The sequence below is a fragment of the Mus caroli genome, chromosome 17 (assembly GCF_900094665.2).
Source record: "Mus caroli chromosome 17, CAROLI_EIJ_v1.1, whole genome shotgun sequence".
Taxonomy (NCBI): domain Eukaryota; kingdom Metazoa; phylum Chordata; class Mammalia; order Rodentia; family Muridae; genus Mus; species Mus caroli.
Window position 1 is genome coordinate 28,492,579 of NC_034586.1, and position 23,043 is coordinate 28,515,621.

Genomic DNA, 23,043 nt, shown 5'->3' on the forward strand with positions numbered 1-23,043 from the left:
GGAGACCTAGACTCCCTCCATTCTTTCTTTCCATCCATCCCTTTTTGGAGTCATTCTGTCTGGATACAAGTGCCCCATTTGGCTGAAACAGGCCAGGGACACAACCCTGCTTGTCTCTCTACCCTTTAGGCCATGACACCACAGCCAGTGCACTCTCCTGGATCCTGTACAACCTGGCAAGGCACCCGGAATTCCAGGAGCGCTGCAGGCAGGAGGTGCAGGAGCTACTGAGGGATCGAGAGCCTGAGGAGATTGAATGGTGAGCATGATAGTCTCTGCTCTTGGAGCTTCTGGTCATCATGTTCGTTGCTGCCTTTCTTACAGGGTGTGCCTGTGTAGCTCAGGTTGGATTACAAAGTCTTAACCCCCATGCTTTTAGGAATTACATGCCTAGTTTGGACATCTTCCTTTAGATAATTATGTCTCACATAGCAAATTAGGTTTTGTTATAGAGTTTTCAAACCCAATTTGGTTTTCTTTTTTTTCTTTTTTTTTTTTCCTGGTGCTGGTATTTTATTTCTTTGTGTACATTAGGCCATGAATTCGTATGGAATGGACTCCAACAGCTCAGGCTCTTTTCCATTAGTCCTCACAAAGTGTGCTTCTCTGGGTGGCGCAGGCTGGCGCTTCAGTTGCACCCAGGTGCCCTTCTCTTTGGCTTTTTTTTTTTTCTTCTGTTTGTTCTCCTTCACCCACTTCAGGAAGCTATCTCTGCTCTTTGAGTGCTTGATGTGCTCAATCCATACATTGATCCTCTTGGCCAGAATTTTGCCCTTAACCTGCTTGTTGACAATGATGCCCACGGCATGCTGGGTGACATTGTAGACTCTTCCGGCTTTGCCGTGGTAGCACTTATGGGGCATTCCTTTTTGAACAGTGCCCATTCCCTTGATGTCTACAATATCACCCTTCCTGTAGATTCGCATGTATGTGGCCAAAGGAACAACGCCATGTTTCCTAAAAGCCCTAGAGAACATGTACCGGGTGCCTCTCCTCTTTCCCTTTGTGTTTGTCATTTTGGCGAGTTACTGGAAGATGGCTGCCCCAATTTGATTTTCTTGATTCTCCTCCCATCTTGTGAATTTCCTTCTGGCTTTTGTTCCCTTCTTCTCTTGTAGTTTATAGACACCTCTTTTTCAATCCTTTTGCAATCCCAGGGTGTATCTTGTCAAGTTTTTAGTAATATTTTATACATTTCAAAATACCAAAGCTGATCTTCCAGGTCCTGAGGTCAATTCTCAATAACCACATCGTGGCTCACCATGGTCTGTCATGGGATCTGATGCCCTCTTCTGGTATGTCAGCAGCAGCATACTCATATATATTAAATAAACAAACAAACAAACAAACAAACAAATAAATAAATAAATAAATCTTAAAACAAAATACCAAGTGGGGGGAAAGGATTTTTTTAGACTCATCTTGCAGAAATGACAAATGTTTGGAATGATATAATTTACTCACTGTTTTAGTGTTTTCGATGTATTGGAGAATCTACCCTATATTTGGAGGGGCCAAGAATTTTTTGTTTTGTTCTGTTTTTAGATAGAGTCATATTGTGTTGCCCTGGCTCACCTGGAACTCACTGTGTAGACCAGGCTGGTCTCAAAGTCTTATTAGAGATTTGCCTTCCTCTGCCTCCCAAGTTCTGGGTTTAAAGGTGTGTGCCATCACAATGTGCAAGCATTTGTTTTATTTATGTATCTATTGAGACAGCTGCCTGCTTGGACGTGACAGCCTCCAGCTCACTCGTTAGCGGAGATTAACTTTGATCTCGACCCTCCTGCCTCTACCTCTCCAGTCCTGGATTTCTTTCCCTGGCTCCATTGAGTTATTTTTGTTGCTAATTGCTAGTTTTCTTAACATCTTCCTCAAAACCACATCTCTACTTCTCTACGGTGTGTGTATTGTCTTCTTGTGCCTGCCTCAGCTCTGTGTTCCACAGGCCTCATGAATAAAGTAGTTTTTAAGAAAATGTTTCCATTTTTATTATTATAGTTTTGTAATAAGTTTTAGTGAGTGTTAGATTGGCTCCATCTTTTATTTTTTAAATTTTATTTTATTAGATATTTTCGTTATTTATATTTCAAATGCTATCCTGAAAGTTCCCTATACCCTCCCCCTGCCTTGCTCCCCTACCCACCCACTCCCACTTCTTGGCCCTGGCATTCCCCCGTACTGGGGCATATAAAGTTTGCAAGACCTAGGGGCCTCTCTTCCCAGTGATGGTCGACTGGGCCATCTTCTGCTACATATGCAGCTAAAGACACGAGCTCTGGGGGTACTGGTTAGTTCAGATTGTTGTTCCACCTATAGGGTTGCAGACCCCTTCAGCTCCTTGGTACTTTCTCTAGCTCCTCCATTGGGAGCCCTGTGTTCCATCCTATAGATGACTGTGAGCATCCACTTCTGTATTTGCCAGGCACTGGCATAGCCTCATACGAGACTACTATATCAGGGTCCCTTCATCAAAATCTTGCTGGCATGTGCAATAGTGTCTGAGTTTGTTGGCTGATCATGGGATAGATCCCCAGGTGGGATAGTTTCTGTATAGTCTATCCTTTCATCTTAGCTCTAAACTTTGTCTCTGTAACTCCTTTCATGGGTATTTTGTTCCCTGTTCTAAGGAGGAATGAAGTATCCACATGTTGGTCTTCCTTCTTGATTTTCTTGTGTTTTGCAAATTGTATTGTGGGTATTCTAAGTTTCTGGGCTAATATCTACTTATCAGTGAGTGCATATCTAGTGACTTCTTTTGTGATTGGGTTATCTCACTAAGGATGATATCCTCCAGATACATCCATTTGCCCAAGAATTTCATAAATTCATTGTTCTTAATAGTTGAGTAGTACTCCATTGTGTAAATGTACCAATCACATTTTCTGTATCCATTCCTCTGTTGAGGGACATCTCCATCTTTTATTTTTAAAACCACTTTCCAGTGCCAGCTTTAACTTCACTAGATATTCATTCTTCTAACTAGAATAAAGTTGTTAAGTGGGATGCAGTTAGTGGGGGACATTTGCTTATAATGCGGGGCCCTGGGAAAACCAGTCCTGGGAAAACATTGTCAGGCACAAATTCACACACACACACACACACACACACACACACACACACACACACACACACATCATTCACCACTCATGCTTATTCAAGAAACATTAGTTTACTTCATGAGGTCATGATCAGAAAAGACATCAAAATAGAAGGGAGATGGGATAGGAGGACAAAGTGGTTTCAAGCAGTGTGGGAACGGGATGAGAGAATAATGGAGGGTGATTATGATCAATATGCATTACATACATGTATGGAAATATTTAAAAATGCATTTTAAGGGACAAGAAAACCCAGCTAAATGTTATTGGATAATATGGAAAAATGTTAATATAGAAAGGACTAGCCAGGTGGTGGCAGTGAACACCTTTAATTCCAGCACCCTGGAAACACAGGCAGGCAGATTTCTGAGTTAGAGGCCAGCCTGATGGCCCATTCCCCATTGCCACTCTGCTACTGAGTACATATATTCATTTATTTTTATTTTATTATTTTATTTTTATTGGATATTTTATTTATTTACATTTCAAATGTTATACCTTTTCCTGGTTTCCTACTCAGCAGCTCCCTAGTCTATCCTTCCTCCCCCTGCTTCTATGAAGGTGCTCACCCACTCACCCACTCCCACCTCCCTGCCCTGGCATTCTCCTACACCGGTGAATTGAGCCTTCCCAGGATCAAGGGCCTCTCCTCCCATTGATGACTGACAAGGCCATCCTGTGCTCCATATGCGGCTTGAGCCATGGGTCCCTCTATGTGTCTCTCTTTGGTTTAGTCCCTGGAGCTCTGGGGGGTCTGGTTTGTTGATAATGTTGTTCTTCCTATGGTTTGCAGACCTCTTCAGATCCTTCAGTCTTTTCTTTAACCCATCCATTGTAGACCCCATGATCAGACCAATGGTTGGCTGGGAGCATCTGCTTCTGTATTTGCCAGACTCTGGCAGAGCCTGTCAGGAGACACCTATACCAGGCTCCTGTCAACAATCACTTCTTTGCATCTGCAATAGTGTCTGGGTTTGGTATCTATATGTGGGATGGATCCCCAGCTGGAACAGTCTCTGGATGGCCTTTCCTTCAATATCTGTTCCACACTTTGTCTCTATATTTCCTCCCTTGAGTAGTTTGTTCCTCCTTCTAAGAAGGAATGAAGCATCCACACTTTAGTCTTATTTCTTCTTGAGATTCATATGGTCTGTGAATTGTATCTTGGTACTCCGAGCTTTTGGGTTAATATCCCCTTATCAGTGAGGGTATACCACGTGTGCTCTTTTGTGACTGGATTACCTCACTCAGTATGATGTTTTCTAATTCCATCCATTTGCTTAAGAATTTCATGAACTCATTGTTTTTAATAGCTGAGTAGTACTCCATTGTATAAACGTAACATATTTTCTGTATCTTCTACATGATAACCGCCAGATAAGCCAGCACCATTTGTTGAAAATGCTGTCTTTTTTCCACTGGATGGTTTTAGCTCCTTTGTTAGAGATCAAGTGTCCATAGGTGTGTGGGTTCATTTCTGGGTCTTCAACTCTATTCCATTGATCTTCCTGCCTGTCTCTGTACCAGTACCATGCAGTTTTTATCACTAGTGCTCTTTAATAAAGCTTGAGGTCAGGGATGGTGATTCCCCCAGAGGTTCTTTTGTTTTGAGAATAAGTTTTCAATATCCTGGTTGTTGTTGTTGTTGTTATTCTAGATGAATTTGCAAATTGGTCTTTCTAACTCTATGAAGAACTGAGTTGGAATTGTGATGTCCCCAAAGGATTGAGCTTGATTTCTCGTAGGCAGGTTATTGAATCTGTAGATTGCTTTTGGCAAGATGGCCATTTTGACTATATTAATCCTGCCAATCCATGAGCATGGGCGATCTTTACATCTTCTGAGATCTTCTTCAATTTCTTTCTTCAGAGACTTGAAGTTCTTATCATACAGATCTTTTACTTCCTTAGTTAGAGTCACACCAAGGTATGTAATATCATTTGTGACTACTGTGAAGCATGTTGTTTCCCTAATTTCTTTCTCAGCTTGTTTATCCTTTGAGTAGAGTAAGGCTACTGATTTGTTTGAGTTAATTTTATATCCAGCCACTTTGCTGAAGTTGTTTATCAGCTTTAGGAGTTCACTAGTGGAATTTTTGGGGTTACTTAAGCATAATATCATATCATCTGCAAATAGTGATATTTTGACTTCTTCCTTTACAATTTGTATTCCTTTGACCTCCTTTTGTTGTCTAATTTCTCTAATTAGAACTTTGAGTACTATATTGAATAGGTAGGGAGAGAGTGGGCAGCCTTTCCTAATCCCTGATTTTAGTGAAATTGCTTCGAGTTTCTCTTCATTTGGTTTGATAATGGATACTGGTTTGCTGTATATTGCTTTTACTTTGTTTAGGTATGGGCCTTGAATTCCTGATCTTTCCAAGACTTTTATCATGAACAGGTGTTGGATTTGTCAAATGCTTTCTTAGCACCTAAAGAGATGATCATGTGGTTTTTGTCTTTGAGTTTGTTTATATAGTGAATTACTTTGATGGATTTCCATATATTAAACCATCCCTGCATCCCTGGGATGAAGCCTACTTGGTCATGATGGATGATCATTTTGATGTGTTCTTGGATTCGGTTTGCAAGGATTTTATTGAGTATTTTTACATCGATATTCATAAAGGAGATTGGTCTGAAGTTCTTTTTCTTTGTTTGGTCTTTGTGTGGTTTAGGTATAAGCATAATTGTGGCTTCATACAATGAATTGGGTAGTGTTCCTTCTGTTTCTGCTTTGTGGAATAGTTTGAAGAGTATTAGTATTAGTTCTTCTTTAAAGGTCTGATAGAACTGTGTACTAAACCCATCTGGTTCTGGACTTTTTTTTGGTTAGGAGACTTTAAATGATGGTTCTATTTTTTTTAGGGGTTATGGGACTGTTTAATGGCTTATCTGATCCTGTTTTAACTTTGGCACCTGGTGTGTGTCTAGAAAATTGTCCGTTTCATCCAGATTTTCCAATTTAGTTGAGTATAAACTTTTGTAGTAGGATATGATCATTTTTTGGATTTCCATTTTTGGTTTCCATTGTTGTCTCCCTTTTTATTTCTAATTTTATTCATTTGGATACTTTCTCTGTGTTGTCTGGTTAGTCTAAGTGTTTATCTGTCTTGCTGATTTTCACAAAGAACTGGCTCTTAGGTTTGTTGGTTCTTTGTATAGTTCTTTTTGTTTCTATTTGGTTGATTTCAGCCCCGAGCTTGAATATTTACTGCTGTCTACACCTCTTGGGTGCATTTGCTTCTTTTTGTTCTAGAGCTTTCAGGTGTGCTGTCAAGCTGCTAGTGTAAGCTCTCTCCAGTTTCTTTTTAGAGATACTTAGAGCTATGTTTCCCTCTTAGCAATGCTTTCATTGTGTCCTATAGGTTTTGATATGATGTGTCTTCATTTTCATTAAATTTTAAAAGTCTTCAATTTCTCTCTCTTTCTTTCTTTCTCTCTCTTTCTTTCTTCCTTCCTCCCTCCCTCCCTCCCCCCTCTTTCTTTCTTTCTTTCTTTCTTTCTTTCTTTCTTTCTTTCTTTCTTTCTTTCTTTCTTTCTTTCTTCTTTCTTTCTTCTTTGACCAAGTTATCATTGAGTAGTTGCTCAGCTTCCATGTGTTTGTGTGTCTTCTGTTGTTTTTGTTGGAATTTAAGACCAGCCTTAGTTCATGGTGATCTGATAGGGTGCAAGGGATAATTTCAATCTTTCTGTATCTGTTGAGACCTGTTTTATGACCAATTATATGGTCAGTTTTAGAGAAGGTACCATGAGGTGCTGAGAAGACGGTATATTCTTTTGCTCTAGGATGAAATGTTCTATAAATATGTTAGAACCATTTTGTTCATAACTTCTGTTCATTTCACTATGTCTTTGTTTAGTTTCTGTTTCCATGAACTGTCTATTGCTGAGAGTGAGGTGTTGAAGTCTCCCATTATTATTGTGTGGGGTGTTATGTGTGCTTTCAACTTTAGTAAAGTTTCTTTTATAAATGTGGGTGCCCTTGCATTTGGAGTGCAGATGTTCAGAATTGAGAGTTCATCTTGGTAGTTTTTTCCTTTGACCAGTACGAAGTGTTCTTCCTTATCCATTTTGATAACTTTTGGTTGAAAGTTGATTTTATTTGATATTAGAATGGCTACTCCAGCTTGTTTCTTGGGATCATTTGCTTTAAAAAATTGTTTTCTAGCCTTTTATTCTGAGGTAATGTCTGTCTTTGTCACTGAAGTGTGTTTCCTGTATGCAGCATAATGTTGGGTCCTGTTTATGTATCCGGTCTGTTAGTCCATGTCTTTTTATTGGGGAATTGAGTCTATTGATGTTAAGGAATTGTGATTGTTTCTTCCTGTTATTTCTGTTGTTAGAGACATAATTATGTTTGTGTGGCTGTCTTCTTTAGGGTTTGTTGAAAGAAGATTACTTTCTTGCTTTTTCTAGGGTGTAGTTTCCCTCCTTGTGTTGGAGTTTTCCATCTATTATCCTTTATAGGGCTGGGATTTTGGAAAGATGTTGTATAAATTTGTTTTTGTCATGGAATATCTTGGTTTCTCCATCTATGGTAATTGAGAGTTTTGCTGAGTATAGTAGCCTGGGTTGGCATTTGTGTTCTCTTATGATCTGTATCTATCTGTCCAGGATCTTTTGTATTTAGAGTATCTGGTGAGAAGTCTGATGTAATTCTGATAGGTCTGCCTTTATATATCACTTGACCTTTTTCCCTTACTGTGCATTTGGTGTTTTGATTATTATGTGATGGGAGGATTTTTTTTTTTCTGGTTCAATCTATTTGGAGTTCTGTAGGCTTGTTGCATGTTTATGTGCATCTTTTTCTTTAGATTAGGGAAGTTTTCTTCTATAATTTTGTTGAAGATATTTACTGGTCCTTTAAGTTGGGAATCTTCACTCTCTACTATACCTATTATCCTTAGATTTCATCTTCTCATTGTATCCTGGATTTCCTGGATGTTTTGGGTTAGGAGCTTTTTGCATTTTGCATTTTCTTTGACTGTTGTGTCAGTGTTTTCTATGGTATTGTCTGTCCCTGAGAGTCTCTCTTTTATCTCTTGTATTCTGTTGGTGATACTTGCATTTATGACTCTTGATCTCTTTTCTAGGTTTTCTATCTCCTGGATTGTCTCCCTTTGTGTTTTCTTTGTTTCTTTTTTTATCTTTAGATCCTGGATACTTTTGTTCAATGCCTTCACCTGTTTGGTTGGGTTTTCCTCTAATTCTTTAAGAGATTTTTGTGTTTCCTCTTTAAGGGCTTCTACCTGTTTACCTGTGTTCTGTTTTTCTTTAACGAAATTATTTATGTCCTTCTTAGAGTCCTCTATCATCATCATGAGATGTGATTTTAAATCTGAATCTTGCTTTGCTGTGTGTTGGGGTATCCAGGACTTGCTGTGGTGTGAGCACTGGTTTATAATGCTGCCCATTAGACTTGGTTTCTGTTGCTTAGGTTCTTGCTCTTGCCTTTTGAAATCTGGTTACCTCTGGTATTAGTTGGTCTTGCTGTCTCTGCCTGGAGCTTTTTCCTCCTGTGGGCCTGTGAGCCTGTGATCTTAGGACTGTCAGCACTCCTAGGGAGACCAACTCTCTCTTTGGTGGAATATGGGTTTGGAGGGTTGTGGGACAGCCTTAGCTCCAGGGTGCAGATCCATATATTCATTTAAATACCCTTATAGGCCTTTAAGGATTTTTATTTTTGCCTTAAAAATAAACTTTATTACATAATTGGTTTTTGATGAAATGCTTCCTGTAGCCTAGCTTGGCTATTTACTGTGGAATTTCCACCCTCCATTTTCCTGAGAACCACTACATCCAGCTGATTGCATAAACATTTTTAAGCTTGTGCACAGCAAGTTTATCAATTTAGGATATTTTTGGAGCCGTAGGTTTTAATTAGAAATATTTCAGGTTAAGCTTCCCCCTTCCCATGTTTTTGAGATTTCGGGAAGAGTAGTGTTAATCTTTGATCCAAGGCCCTGGATCTTAGCTGACCCCTGTGGCATCAAAACTTGGGAAGTGGAATGATAAATACAGGAGTCCAAGGTTGTTCTTAGTAGTTAGGCACAAACACACAAAGGAACTGGCAAGAATCCTTGATTCATCTAGAACATAATTTGTTCCATGACTAAGCATGAGAGGCGAGTGGTTATAATACAACCAGATGCTGATGAGGCTGAGCTTAGACTTTGTTTTGCATCTGAATAATTGTGTGCTGTGTTCCTTAGGGACGACCTGGCCCAGCTACCCTTCCTGACCATGTGCATCAAGGAGAGTCTGCGGCTGCATCCCCCAGTCATAGACCTCCTCCGCCGATGCACCCAGGACATTGTGCTACCTGATGGCCGGGTCATCCCTAAAGGTGTCCTGAAAGTCAAGGGTGAAGGGAGGAGCAAATGGGAAGCATCTGAGTAGGGTGATGGTCTCTAGGGGCAGCTTGGACCTGGCTAGTACTGACTGGATCCTCCTACCCAACAGGGAACATCTGTGTCATCAGCATCTTCGGTATTCATCACAATCCATCAGTCTGGCCAGACCCTGAGGTGGGGGCTTCTCCAGGCATTGCTGGGAGGGACATGGGAAGGGGATGCAGCCCCAACCTGAAACAAGAAGCTGTCATCCCTGTCTCCATGTCTACTTTGGGGGTGGGGGGGGGCTCTGGCTGGTTGTGCCCAAAGAAGCAACCTAGAAGTCTCATCTTGCCCCTCCTCTCAGGTCTATGACCCCTTCCGCTTTGACCCAGAAAACGCACAGAAGAGGCCTCCTCTGGCTTTTATTCCCTTTTCTGCCGGGCCCAGGTGAGGCCAGATGGCTTGTGGTGATGGGTGGATTCTGGGGCTGACCGTGGGAGCAGGGTGGAGCTGGGATGGTTGGGCTCTAGTTCTCCTTCCCACCCTCTGCTCAGAGTATGCGCAAAAGTCTGCAGAACCCAGGGTTCGAAGTTGAAGGGCTGACCAGGACTGCGTCAGCTTGGGTCCAGGAGCTCCTGTCTAGGCACGGCACAGTCAGAGTCTCCATCCTGTCCCTCCGCAGGAACTGCATAGGACAGACTTTCGCTATGAATGAGATGATGGTGGCACTGGCGCTGACTCTGCTGCGCTTCCGCATCCTGCCGGATGACAAGGAGCCACGCCGGAAGCCAGAGATAATCCTGCGGGCGGAGGGCGGGTTGTGGCTGCGGGTGAAGCCTCTGAGCAGGAGTGCTGAATGACTCCAAACCTGACCTTGAGGCTTCTTTACCCCACCCTCCAATTGTTCTCTCTGGTTCTCAGAATTAGCTTGGCTCCACAGAACGCCAGCAGGGGGCGCGAGAGGGCCACAGAATCAGCAATGGTCTCTGAAGAGAATGGGTTGGTGTCTTTGAGGCAAAGTACCTGTTTGCTGATTTAGCCCAGCAAGGCTTTCATGCTAAGAGTTCTTTTCCAGTAGAAGCTTGGACTTCATTCTGTTAAAGTCACTGTAGATTTTGAAGCAGATTAGGAGAGGGAGTCGAGTTTCTGGCACACTTGGCACTCTTTAGTCACTGAAACAAAGCCTAATCGCACTCTTTCCACTTTTTTCTGCCTTCTCCTCCTCTTCATTATATTTGAAGCGCTCTTCCAGTGTTTTGGCTTCTTAGTGCTGCACTCACAGTAGTGGGCTGCCACACTACCCCTGGGGGTGGGGTGGGGGTTCCTTATAAAGTTTGACTAAAATGGTTTCTCAGAAAAGGTCCATCTTGGCACCTTTGAGAAGCATGTTAAATGACATTCTAGGCTTGTAATATCCAAGGTACTAAGGCATCTTAAAGAGAACAAAGTCCCACTGCCAGAATCCTTCATTTAAGGGTCCTGGGTCGTGTTCATTGAGAACCCCACTTAGTTCACAGGGATCTTATAATTTTCCTTTCTAGTAGCACTTCTGGGCTTTGATCCCTCCACCCTCTCACGAACCCATTAAAAACAGTGTCAGGTGGATGCTGTGACTCAACCCTGAAATCCAGTTCCTGTGACAGGGGGATCGTGAGTTGGAGACTATCTTGGAATACATAGAAAGTCTGAGGCCAGCCTAGCCCTGGCAGGCCTTGCCTTGCCTTCCCCCACTCCCTCTGCCTTGCTAAACTGTTAGACTACATTCCTAAAGCTAGCCACCAAGGTCTATTCCCTTACTTGGTCACTTCCTCCTTTTGAGGCTGACTACCAAAGTGCAGCTATCACACGATTGAAGTACAGCAATCAAAAAGCCCTCTTTGCTTCCTCTAATTAACATGTCTAATTAAACACTCCATCCTAATACCGGGTTTCTTAATTTACCTTTATAAACTGCCATTTGCCTATGGGCTACATCGGTCTCCACTCTATCAGAAGTCCTTTGTCCCATTCTGGGACAAACAACCATCTCCCATCTCTTGTGTTTCCAGCCCCTTCTCCCCTGTCCTCTATCCCTTGTCTTTGTTTCCTATTTCCTGTCCTTTGTCCCTCTGAAGCAAATAAGTCTTGGGGACCCTGTGCAGGTACTCTCCCTTTCCCTTTGCTTCTGCCTAGGATCGTGACGACGGACGGATGCAGGGGGTGGGGAAGTGTGGGTCTTTGCATTCCACAGATCACAACAGATGCCTGGGTAATTCTTAAAAACACAGCTAGGCCTGTTTCTGACTGGCTGCAGAGTCATCTGTTGGCCTCCTGACCATGGAGAATGCTCCCTTTGCAGAACAGTTTGGGAACAGCAGGCTTTGAAAAGACTAGCTTTCCCAGGTTTAGTGTAATGAACTGCTGTGGGATTCCAGGAGGAGCACATACCTCTTTTCTGAAAGTTCTAAGACCTGACACCTGATGCCCTTGATGACCGGACAGAGGTGGCAGTGAGGCTAGGTAGATGGAGGTTGGAATGGTCTCTAACATTCTGCCCCTGCAAGGATCACTGTCTTTCCCCTCCCGTTCTGCCTGACGTTCTAAGGCAGTTTCCTCCTATTTGACACGTTCAGTCCAGGAGGAAGAGGGAAGGTTTATGAGGCCCAGTAGGCAAACAGCATCTTATGTACCTAGCCAGATTCGTTTTTGCTTGTTTGTTTGTTTCTAGACAGGGTTGCTCTGCTTATCCTGGAGCTTGCCTTGTAGACCTCCAATTCACAGAGACCCACTTGCCTCTGCCTTCTGAGTGCTATTAGTGAAGGCTCGTGACACTGCTGCTTGGCTCACCAGACTCTTGAAGCCCCTTCTCGAGTTTTATAGAAGAAACAAACCACTATTGGGGAGGAGACTGAGTGAGCTCGGGGTTAAAGTTTTCCTGCGTTGTTGCCCTTTTGTGATGGGTGGAGTGTTTTGAGCTACCCCTGTTTCTGTAAGCCCTCGCCAATACCCTGGCAAGTAACCCCAATAAAAAATTGCTGATTTACTGAGTTGTACTTTGGTGTAACTGTCACTTTGGTCAGTGGTAAACACTCTGTGACACAATTCCTGGGGAGATATGAAGAAACCAGACAGGGAAACGATGACAAATCAAAATAGTGACACCACCAAAGTCGAACCTTACGAACCAATGTGCTTTATGGGGTTACTTACAGGCGTGTGGGTGCAGTCAGCCTAGCAGGTTGCAGGGTACCCTTTCCCAGTAGTCCATTGCTCTGAGCCTCTTCCCACAGCTCGGCTTATCTCTGCTCCTCCCAGGTAATTTTACAAAGCACGTTTCCCCTTGCCCCTCACGACTTAACTCTGAGATCACACCGCAGCTAGATCCACTTAGGAAACCCATGCTTGGTCCGGCTAGCTGTCATGGTGCTGGCCATTGCTCTCTCACACCGCAGCCCACTTTCCAGCTGGCCTTGCCAAGATGCTCAGCATTGTCCCTCCTGCGTTTGACCACAGCCACCACTTGTGCTCCACCGATCAGTCAACCCTTCGGTTGGCTCTCTGGACTGCCCTGGTCTTACTCAGCTCCCATGCTAGCTCTCCTGGTCTCTGCTTGCTGCTTGCCTGGTGCCACAATGGCCACTCCAGTCTCACCCAACTCCCTTTAGCCCCGTGAAAGGAAAACACTAAAGACTTTTGTAGTTTAAAACTGACCAGGTAACTCAAAGGCTGTTCGAAGACTATTCTGTCCCATCTTCCTTGACCTCTGCAGGCACAACTTCAGAGGCCACGAACTATCGGTGCCCTGAGAAACCTACCTGTCTGCAGCTCCTTGTAGGCCTGCCACCTGGTCCAACTCCCAGTCTTCTCCTTTCATCTCTTCCTGTCCTGCCCGGAAATCCTGTCTTCTCTTTCACCCAACTATTAGCTCCTGTCATCTTTATTTAGCCAATCAACAATTAGGGAAATAATTAGAGAAGTTCCTCTTACACACCTAGTCTGGGAGTCTGTCCCAGCAGGCCTTCATAAGATCCATCTCTATGGTAATTTCTTAACTAGTGATTGATGGTGGAGGTCCCAGCCCATGGTGGTTGGTGCCATCCTTGGGCTGGTGAAAGCAGGCTGAGCAAGCCATGAAGGGTAAGACAGTAAGTAGAATCTTTCATGGCTTCTGCATCAGCTTCTACCTGTTTGAGTTCCTGTCCTGACCTCCTTCCATGATGGACAGTGATGTGGAATTGTAAGCCAAATAAACCCTTTCCTCTTGAAGTTGCTTTGATCCTAGTGTTTCAGCCCAGCCATAGTAACCTTAGAAGCCTTGTTTGAAATCAGCCCTGTTGCCGTACTTCCATCCCAAGCTTCTGGACTCAGAGTTGGTCTCTTACCAAACTTGAAATTCGGTGATTCCACTAAAGTAGCTGGCCAGCAGGCCTCAAGAATCTTGCCTTCTCAGGGTTGCAGGCGTATGCCATTCCACCCAGCTTTTTTTTTTTTTTTTTTAACATTGATGCTGGGAATTGAACTTAGTTTCTCACAATTGTACTGCAAGCCCTTCACTGACTTAGACATCTCCCCAGCCTCAATCTCACAATTTGTTAAAGATGACAGCAAATTTGCATGCTTAAAAAAGGAACACCAGGCCATCAATAAGTAGCTATCATGGCCAGCCATTATTGGGAACTGACAAGGTGAGAAAGGCGAATCTATAAAATAATAATAATAATAAAAAACTCTCAAATCTAAGTTACGCTAGTTTATAAAATCATCATTGTTTAATTAAAATGCAAAGAGTTTATAAATTGGCATGGTCATGGCTGACAAACATGAGCATGTTGGGTTGGGAAGATTGCTCAATGGGCTGCCCTTGCTGTGGAGCCTAACTTCTGGAGTTTCATCCTCGGGACAGTTGTGTGGAATTCTGCTCAGAATTGCAACACCTCTTCTGGTGAGGTAAACAGATGACCGCCTGTAGGCTTAAAGGGGAGAACAGGAATTTGGAAGGTTCTGCTATCCAGCAGGGTTTTTTTGTTTTGTTTTGTTTTGTTTTTGATTTTTTAAAAACATGTGGTAGAAAATTTTAATCTGAATCCAGGGTTTCTACCACACCTTTGACCATTTAGTTACCAGATAAAAGACACATACATCCTTTATATTTTCAATAAGCCTTAAGCAGGATGAGAACTGGGCAGATATATACCCTGTATGTTATCAGAATCTACGTTCCTATCGACAATCCTGAGGTATTTCGTACTATGTTTCATTTGGGATGCTTTTAACTCCAATTGGCCAGACCTTGGGGCATGTTTTCTTGACTCCTAACCCATGGTGCTCTCTCTCCTCCTTCACCTTTTCTCCCCCTCCATGGTTTTCTCTTGACCCCACAGGCCTGGGAACCCTAAAATCCACCTATGTCTCTTCTACCCAGCTATTAGCTGTCAGCATCTTTTTTTACCAATCAGAAATAATTTACCAAGGTCACATAGCCACTTGGGTCTACATGCAGAGTCTCTTGTCTTTGGGTAACCAGGTCTTGGGGACCACAGTTAGCATTATAATACACAGCAAAAGGCCAAACATAATAATAATAATAATAATGCAAATCATTGCTGGAGGCAGAGACTCTGACCAATAAAACTGCAGAAATAAAGATTTTTGGGCTGTAGCTGCATACAGTTGTATAGAGAGACCCAGGATTGTAATTTTTGGGAGCTGTCAGCTACATTGAAGAGAGCTTTCTGATGATGCCGCTGCATTTGAGCCATCCCTGTTCCTTCATTCATACTCTTGTTCAACCCCCAGTTACAAAAACTCATTGGTTCACCACATTGGACATTGGTGAGGAGAAATTGCATGGTCCTGGCTATGGGTAATAAAACATAACTGAAGGTGAATAGCTTGAGGGTGGAATATCTATGGGGGTGGGGAGTGTCATAGGCTACCTTTCCTTATGTGGTATGAAACAATGTGCCTTCTTGCTATGTCAGTGGTTACCTGGCTTCTAAAATGGGTACAGAGACATGCAACCAAGGCTGAGTACTCTCTACTCTACTCTACTCTACTCTACTCTACTCTACTCTACTCTACTCTACTCTACTCTACTTCTATGTTACTGCTAGTGTGGCCCCTACAGGGGTGCTGAGAGATGCAATGAAGGCTGAATCATCTATAAAGAGGAAGAGTTTGGGTCTGGAGACTGTGGGGGGAATCATGTGAGGCACTCTTCCTCTATGTAGTATGAGGATGCATGACTACATGATGGGTGGGGGCCTGTGTGTGAGTGTGTAGATGTCCTAAGGATATTTTTTAAAATTCTGTTGTATGTCGGAGTAACAGGTAAAGAGTGAGAGTGTCAACAGGGTACCAGGGAGGTTGTGTGGCCACTGCTCTAGATAGCAAAACAGGCTTTATGCTAAGATGGCTGCTCAGTGGGAAATGGCTTTTATAAGAGAGGATGCAATAGAGATCTTGGTGTCTTGCTGTTCCTTACAGTTGGCAGGATACAAGAAAAAATTCACAAGTTAGATCTATGCTGAAGAGCCCCTTCCAGGAATTCAAACCTTGGAACCCAAAGAAAGAGTCAGATACATAAAAACATGACATCTCAGCTCTTGGGGGTTTCCAGGAGTATCAAAGACAATAAGCACCATTTGGTAAACAAGATATAAACAGGTTGAAAGGATTGAGCTTGACAGAGGAGTAGGTAGCTATCTTCCTAACTAAATTATACACGTTTACCTCCTGGGTGCATTTCAATTGTTCACCCAATAAAGGAGGTGGGTGCAGGCATAGCCTAGGAGGTGGGTGAACGTTTCTCCATTAAGTCCCAGGCTAAACCAAACAGCTCCATTGTTTGTTCATTGGAGGTGAGGGAAATGCATGGAGACTTTATGAAATGCCACAGAATGAGACAGACAGATAATACAAGTGAGCAAAATCATTTTATGTTGTATTTGTCCTTATCAACAGTTCACCTTAGTATTGTCTTAGTTGTGAACTTGTCACCTGACACTTGCTCAGAACACAAGGCTCTCAGAGTGCTTCATTAGGTTGTCTCCATAACCACTATTCATTATGGGATGGTGGTTTGGGGCTTTGAATTGTTGTTTTGCCCATCTGTAGAAAAAAGTTTCATTTTATATAGATTGCACAATGCTAACTTTTGTCTTGCCAGTTTAGAGACCCCTTTGAGAAACTCCCAAGCAAGGATGAGAAATCCATTGACAAGGAGTAAGTTGGGTGTCTTACGGTTTTATTGCTGTGAACAGACACCATGACCAAGGTAACTGTTATAAAAATAACATTTAGTTGGGGCTGGCTTACAGGTTCAGAGATTCAGTCCAGTATCCTCAAGGCAGAAGCATGGCAGCATCTAGGCAGGCATGGTGCCCAGCCTGCTTGAACAAGAGCTCAGGAGATGATCAGGGACCAGGTTGGCCAGATTCTCATCTCCTAGCTTTCAGATTCCCAACTCACCCTTTTACTTAGAATACCATGTCCTTGGATGGAACAGGGGTGCTGGAAACACATTACTTGGAGTGACCTAAGTTCCACTGGAAAGGATCCAAACTCAAGCACATGCTGGGTAAGCCTTCCCTGTTTCCTCTCTGTGCCAGGCTAGCTCTGCCTCAATCTTGGCCACTTTCCTAGTCATGGAAAGAGCATCAAGAGCTTGGCATGAATTGAGTCAGCCAAATCCAGCCTTTTACAGACAGCGTCCTTCAAGTCAGGAATCAGTGATAAAAGAATTCCAGAGGAAGAGGGGGAAAGTTATACTGGATTGTTACTCTTGAGAGAAAGTGCCAGCCTAGAGGTGGTAGGACTGGCCCATCCTAGTCTAGACATGTGAGGAAGCCAGCTGACCAGGCATGGCAGCAGCAGGGAACCAGGCAACCACTGGGACAAATGTTTTTGAATAACTGAACTCCTAGTAACTTCTATGTAATTTAGGGAGGTCTTGATTCTGACCAGTCATTCCTTCCTCTTCCCTCCTCTCCCCCATTTAGTGTTTATCTCATCTTAGTGCTCCTCCTCCTCCTCTTCCTCCTCCTGCTGCCTCTTCACCTGAGTTTCATTATGTCTCCTTCTTACTCCTTGGTCTGCTTCCAGGCTTCACAAGCTTCACTGTTTAGAGTCTCTGGAGGTCCTTATCTACTTCTTTGGCTTAGGATCTCATGCTCTGTGTATCTTCCCAGCAAGATGCCACAGCAGAGCTGGAACTGGGGCCTAAGGTGGCATACCAGCACAGTTTCTGATGCTGGTTGGGGCTCACATTCTGATCCAGGTCTATGCTGCCTATGGGAATTATCCTCACATCCCCAAATGGAACTGGCTTATGGGCCATGTGGGCATGGTAAGTATGGTGTCCAAATGGGTGAGAGTGTCAAGGTGGATGGTTTTTTAAGGGGCAGAAATGAAGCTCAGAATGATGGAGTGGGTTAGTTGATGATCTTGGGGGTGCCTTTTGTTTTCACCTCCCTCTGCTCCCCACCCCTAGTTTGTGATGGCATTTACAACTATCTTCTTGACACTGGAAGACACCGAGATGTTCTCAGGGTAGGATATACATAGTGAAGACCCCTGGCAGTTCCTCAGTATCTGCTGACTTCAGGCTTCCTGACAGGAAGTCCAGGACCTTTTTTATTTTTTATTTTATCTTCTATTATTCTAATGTAAGCCGGTCTCTGATCTTCTACTATTTTGATTCTTCTACTAGTATTGATCTTTGATCTCTGCACATAGACGGGGCTCAGCTGGGTTACAGCAGAGCTGCAGGCTGACTTCCCACTGCCCCTTTCTCCTTGTCATGCTTTCCTTCCCTAAGATAGATGGTGAATCCTGCCTTGCTACCTGGATAAAAGCTGTCCACTCACCCTCCCATGACCCCACCCTTTGGACTTTGATTTACATTTGCCTTCCCACTTAGATGGCTTAGCCATTTGCAAATGGATCTGTGTGGGCTGTGTCCAGAGGTTCAGGATGCTCTGTCTGAGGGTGGTGGGCAGCCAGTGCTAGTGGGTGGGAGCTGCCACCCTAATAGAGATGTAGAGGTCACTTCTACTCCCCTGGAACCTGCCAAGGCTGAAAGATCCCTGGTGTGTGGTCCTTTGCCCAAGGGAAGAACTGGAGGTTCCTGGTATGAACCTGGCAGAGTGTTGTAGGAAGTCAGAATAACTTATCTACTGGGCCTGGATAAACATGCAGAACTCATACAAGAATAAGGGGAGGCTGTGATTCCTTTCACCCTTGCAAAATCCAGACACAGGTTCACTTCAGAGGCTGTGTCATTTCTAGAGCCTGCAGGACAGATCTTCTGGTGCCCCCTAAGACACTATCTTAGGGTTTTCCAGAGGAAAGAACCAATGATTTACACACACACACACACACACACACACACACACACACACACACACACGCTCTTGCGTGCACTACCACTTTGTCTCAATTGCATATGCATACACATATACACATGCTCTCTCACATACACACATGCACATACCTGAGCACACATGCACACTTACACACACTCACATGGAGCCATACATCAAATAGTGATAAGGACACATTCTGAGAAATTTATCTAGAGGTAATCTTATCATTGTGCTGACATCAGAGTCTACTGACACACAAACCTACATGGCAAAGCTTAATGCAGACTTAAGATGTGTCTTACCTAACTGTTGTTCCCACTACATCATGGTATGTTCTCATACATTTATGTACATTTAGAAGAGCATAGTAAATATAATAGAAAACAGGAATTCTCTGGCTCCATAGCAACCTGGTGATCAAGGTCATTTGTACAGTCTGCTTTTGATGAAAACATCAACATAAAATGATTGTGTACATAGAGTCATGTACACATACTCATACATATCTATGCACATAATATAGAATGGAGAAGAGGAGAGGCAGAATGGTACATTATATTGTATCATGGGAGCTGGCTTATGTACTTATGTAGACTGAGGGGTCCCTAGGTGTACAATCTGTGAGGAATCTTGGATGTGATCAATTCCGTCTCGGAAGGAGTGAGAATCCAGGGATGCATGAAGGATCACATTTAAGTGTTGGATTCCAGTGCCTCAAGGACCTGAAGTTATGGTGTTTGATGGCAGGAGAAGATAGATGTCTCAGCTCAGGAAGTCAGAGCAAAATTTCCCTCCCTCTATCTATTATTCTATGGGGATTCTCAGTGGGTTGGATGGTGCCACCCACACCGTGAAGGGTGGGACATCTTGACTCTGTCTACTGATGCAAATGCTTCGGGAGCACAGATACCCAAAAACCATGTTGTCTTAGCTTCCTGAGCATCTCTTTGCTCACCCAAGTTGATTCATTAAGTGAACCTGGAGGTAACTGGTTTTTCTTCCAAGTTCCTCAGAGGAGGGCACGAAGGATGTCACTAAGCTGGTAGGGAAACTATCCCTGGGGCTTTATGCTATGAATGATCCCATTGGTTTCTATTCTCAAACCATGCCACCCTGGCATTGCCAAATCTGTAGCTACCCATACAAGCTGATGGTGTGACTGTGGCATGGGAATCCCACCCCCGTGTTTCTGTGAGCCCCCCCCATAGTAGTCCAGTCCTTTTCCTCCTCTGTCTCTCTGTCTCTCTGTCTCTCTGTCTCTGTCTCTCTGTCTCTCTGTCTCTCTGTCTCTCTGTCTCTGTCTCTGTCTCTGTCTCTGTCTCTGTCTCTCTCTCTCTCTCTCTCTCTCTCTCTCTCTCTCTCTCGGCTTCCTCTCCTTCTCTCCATGATGTTACCAGCTCCCATGTTACTCTCTTCCTCTACTGTCATGCTGTTCCCACCTGGATCTTCAGTTCTTTTGGACCCTGGTGGTTCTTAGCCCTTTCCTTGGCCTCGGAAGCTCACACACAGCACATTTTCCTTCACAGCTGAGCTGAGAAGTACATTCTCTGCTAGGATGTGTTTAGTGGGTTCTTGTAGGAAGAGGTGCTTGAGCCATGTGCAGGAATGTTGAAGGCAGGGGAAGATAGCTCATGGACATCAGAAGCAGCTGAGACCCAGGCCTGACATCAGCAGAGCCATCCTCAGGACCACAGGAATGAGAAGGCTTGTGGCTAGTAAAAGATCTGGACTGCTATTTCAATGCCACCCAATTCTGCTGGGTTGATTTTTCTGTTCTTCTATAATTTGGTAATCTTATGTTCATTGCTGTCCTGCTCAGGAATCTCTTCCAAGACATCACAGTGTGGCAGGCTCCCTTTCTCCTGCTGTTTCATTTTCTGTCTTGGGAAGGGATAGTGTCCTCAAAAGACCATGGCTCTGACACCTGCAAAGGCAGGTCCCCAGCCCTCTTTGGATGCCAAATTCTTTTTCAGTTGTAAATGGTAGAAACTCAACTTCATGTGGTCTAGAGACAAAAGGGGAATCTCTTGACTGTAGAAAGTGTGGAGATCCATCTACAGGCACAACTGGATCCATCTCTCAAACCATATTGCCAGGATCAATTTTCTTTCACTTTTACCTTCCTCTGCATCACTGTTCATTCAAGGTGTGTCTTTCTTTGTACTGAAATGAGTCCCAGAAGTTGAACTCTATGGGAGAACTCCCCACCCCCTTCCCCAAGTTTCTGTGATTCCGTTGATTGTTCTGGCCTGATTCACAAGACAAATTCCTCGTTTAGTTTCTGTGACTTCGACTGCCCAGTCTTCTCAAGAGCAATCTTCTTAGTGCTATTCCTCGGGGATACAAAACAGTTGGAAGGAGAACTCAGGCCATGGATTTCCTAGTCCCCTGCATGCCTTATGGGAAATGATGGGCAAACGTCTGCATCCTCCAGACTCCAATTCCTTTTTGGGAAGATAAGATAGAGGAGAACCCAGGTTAATATGTTGTTTTAGATTCAAGTTGGGATGACTTTTTGTTGTGGTAACTGAGACTACACTGTTGTATCGCAGGGATGCTAGGTGGGAGCTCTGGCAGGGGTCAGTATGGAACGTGAAGCGGTGCTGGATAGAATTACTAAAATTTTCTGTGGATGGGTAGGGGTTTCTGTGACATGGGTTCATTTCAGTCTTGCACACTATCTTCTCTAAACACTGCTCCAGTTCGATGCTGCACCAGCCCCTGCTTATCCACCTCTGAAGTTTTTGTGCTTCTATCTGCTCATGTGCCCCAAGAGCAGGACAGACTGGCCATGCTGGTTATGCCCCTGAATCTGTTATACCTGAACATTACCCATTTACCTCTGGTCTTGTAGCTTGTCGGGAGCATAATTCTGATGATGTCTTCTGTGTGACCACACCTGCTGAAAGGTCACATTTACTTGTATCTGTGGGTCCCTTATATACCTGGTATATGTTGTACTGGGGATGATATGGAAAAGGTCATGCCTTGGCTAAGCTGGCAGCCTTGACATCTGAGCATGTCAGGTGCTATTTGAGCAGGTGTTTGGATTGTCTTTCTTGTTTGTTATATCTGACTTCTCTTTGGGCTTGCATTATAGTGTGAGACCCAGGGTCCCTCTGAGAAGTGACAGACCTTTTCTGAGTATTGTTTAGAGAAGGATTTTAAGTAAATCCAGGTGATATCAGGGTCCAGTATGGTAATACTTGGGCTACATATAGCATATTGGTAGACATTTTTTTAAAGACAGGGCCTTGCTACTTAACCTAGGGGGAACTTAAACTCCCAATTCTCCTGTTGCAACTTCTTGATTACATATTATAGATGTGCACACTGACAATAAACTAATGAGATACTTTTCATGTCTTATCATAAGTCTGTCTCTGGGGTACACTGAGATCCCTCTGGCCATATCTGGACCATGTCATGGAATGTGGTGTCATGGCTGGGCAAGTCATGTGTGTTGAGGCTGGGTCATATCATGTGTTCACGACCTGTTTTCCACATCTATATTAGGAGATGTAAGTGATTTTTAGTGTAGTCAGAGGGGCAATAGGTCCTTGTAAAAGCCTATAGAGTGTTGTTTTTGGTTCAAGTACAGTAGACATGTTGGTCTATGTAGAAGCCATGTGAAGGCATGTTAGAGCATGATGTACCAGGTCAGGGTGTACCTTTGCCCTACTGTTGTTACCTTGTCTGGCCCCTCCCATTTAGCTCCCCCTTACTACTTCCTCAGTTCTTCGTTCCCTTCCAGCCATTTTGAGTTTGGAGGGGAAATGCAGACTCATGGCTGATGGACTTCATCCACTCTCACAGTTTGTCCCCAGACTCTCTATGTCCCACAGTGGTCTTTGTTCATGTCAGCTGCTGTGGTGCTGAAAGATGTGATCTTCTACAGTTTTCTGACTAGGTGAGTATGCCTAGGTATCCTACAGTATCCATAAGCAATGGACACCAATGGGGGTTAGGGGAAGACACTGTCCTCACACGTTTCTTTAGCTGCCTCATCAGAAGATGGTGAGTGCTGGTGACAAGTGGAGCCATCACTGTCACATGCTGATACCTGCCTTCCATTTCAACATCCTGAAGCTCTATGTGAAGATTTTCAATGACAGCACCAACACCATGCACATAAGTCCCCTACAATGTCTGTTCTCATGCAAAATAACCATTCAGGTGGTTGCCAACAGAGAATGGATGAAGAAGTTGGTTCTGTGGGGGTCCAGGTGTTTAAGAGAGAGTAGGGAATTGAGGACTAAGACCA

The 23,043-nt window shown here is 43.7% G+C and overlaps 3 protein-coding genes across 3 annotated transcripts in view; 2 read left to right on the top strand and 1 right to left on the bottom strand.

The window, feature by feature from the left end:
- The window catches only part of LOC110284019 (cytochrome P450 4F5-like), an 18,629-nt gene extending 8,334 nt beyond the window's left edge, over positions 1-10,295 (top strand). The window contains exons 7-11 of the mRNA XM_029471380.1: positions 130-259; positions 9,313-9,446; positions 9,563-9,627; positions 9,800-9,882; positions 10,118-10,295. Coding sequence (XP_029327240.1) covers positions 130-259; positions 9,313-9,446; positions 9,563-9,627; positions 9,800-9,882; positions 10,118-10,295 — 590 coding nt within the window. The remainder of the gene's footprint in view (positions 1-129; positions 260-9,312; positions 9,447-9,562; positions 9,628-9,799; positions 9,883-10,117) is intronic.
- The window catches only part of LOC110312474 (cytochrome P450 4F5), a 185,987-nt gene that overhangs the window by 88,926 nt on the left and 74,018 nt on the right, over positions 1-23,043 (top strand). The gene's annotated exons all lie outside the window — the stretch shown is intronic.
- On the bottom strand, positions 531-1,016 carry LOC110283625 (60S ribosomal protein L21-like). The gene has a single exon (XM_021149012.1). It carries the CDS (start codon positions 1,014-1,016, stop codon positions 531-533), a length of 486 nt encoding a protein of 161 aa, XP_021004671.1.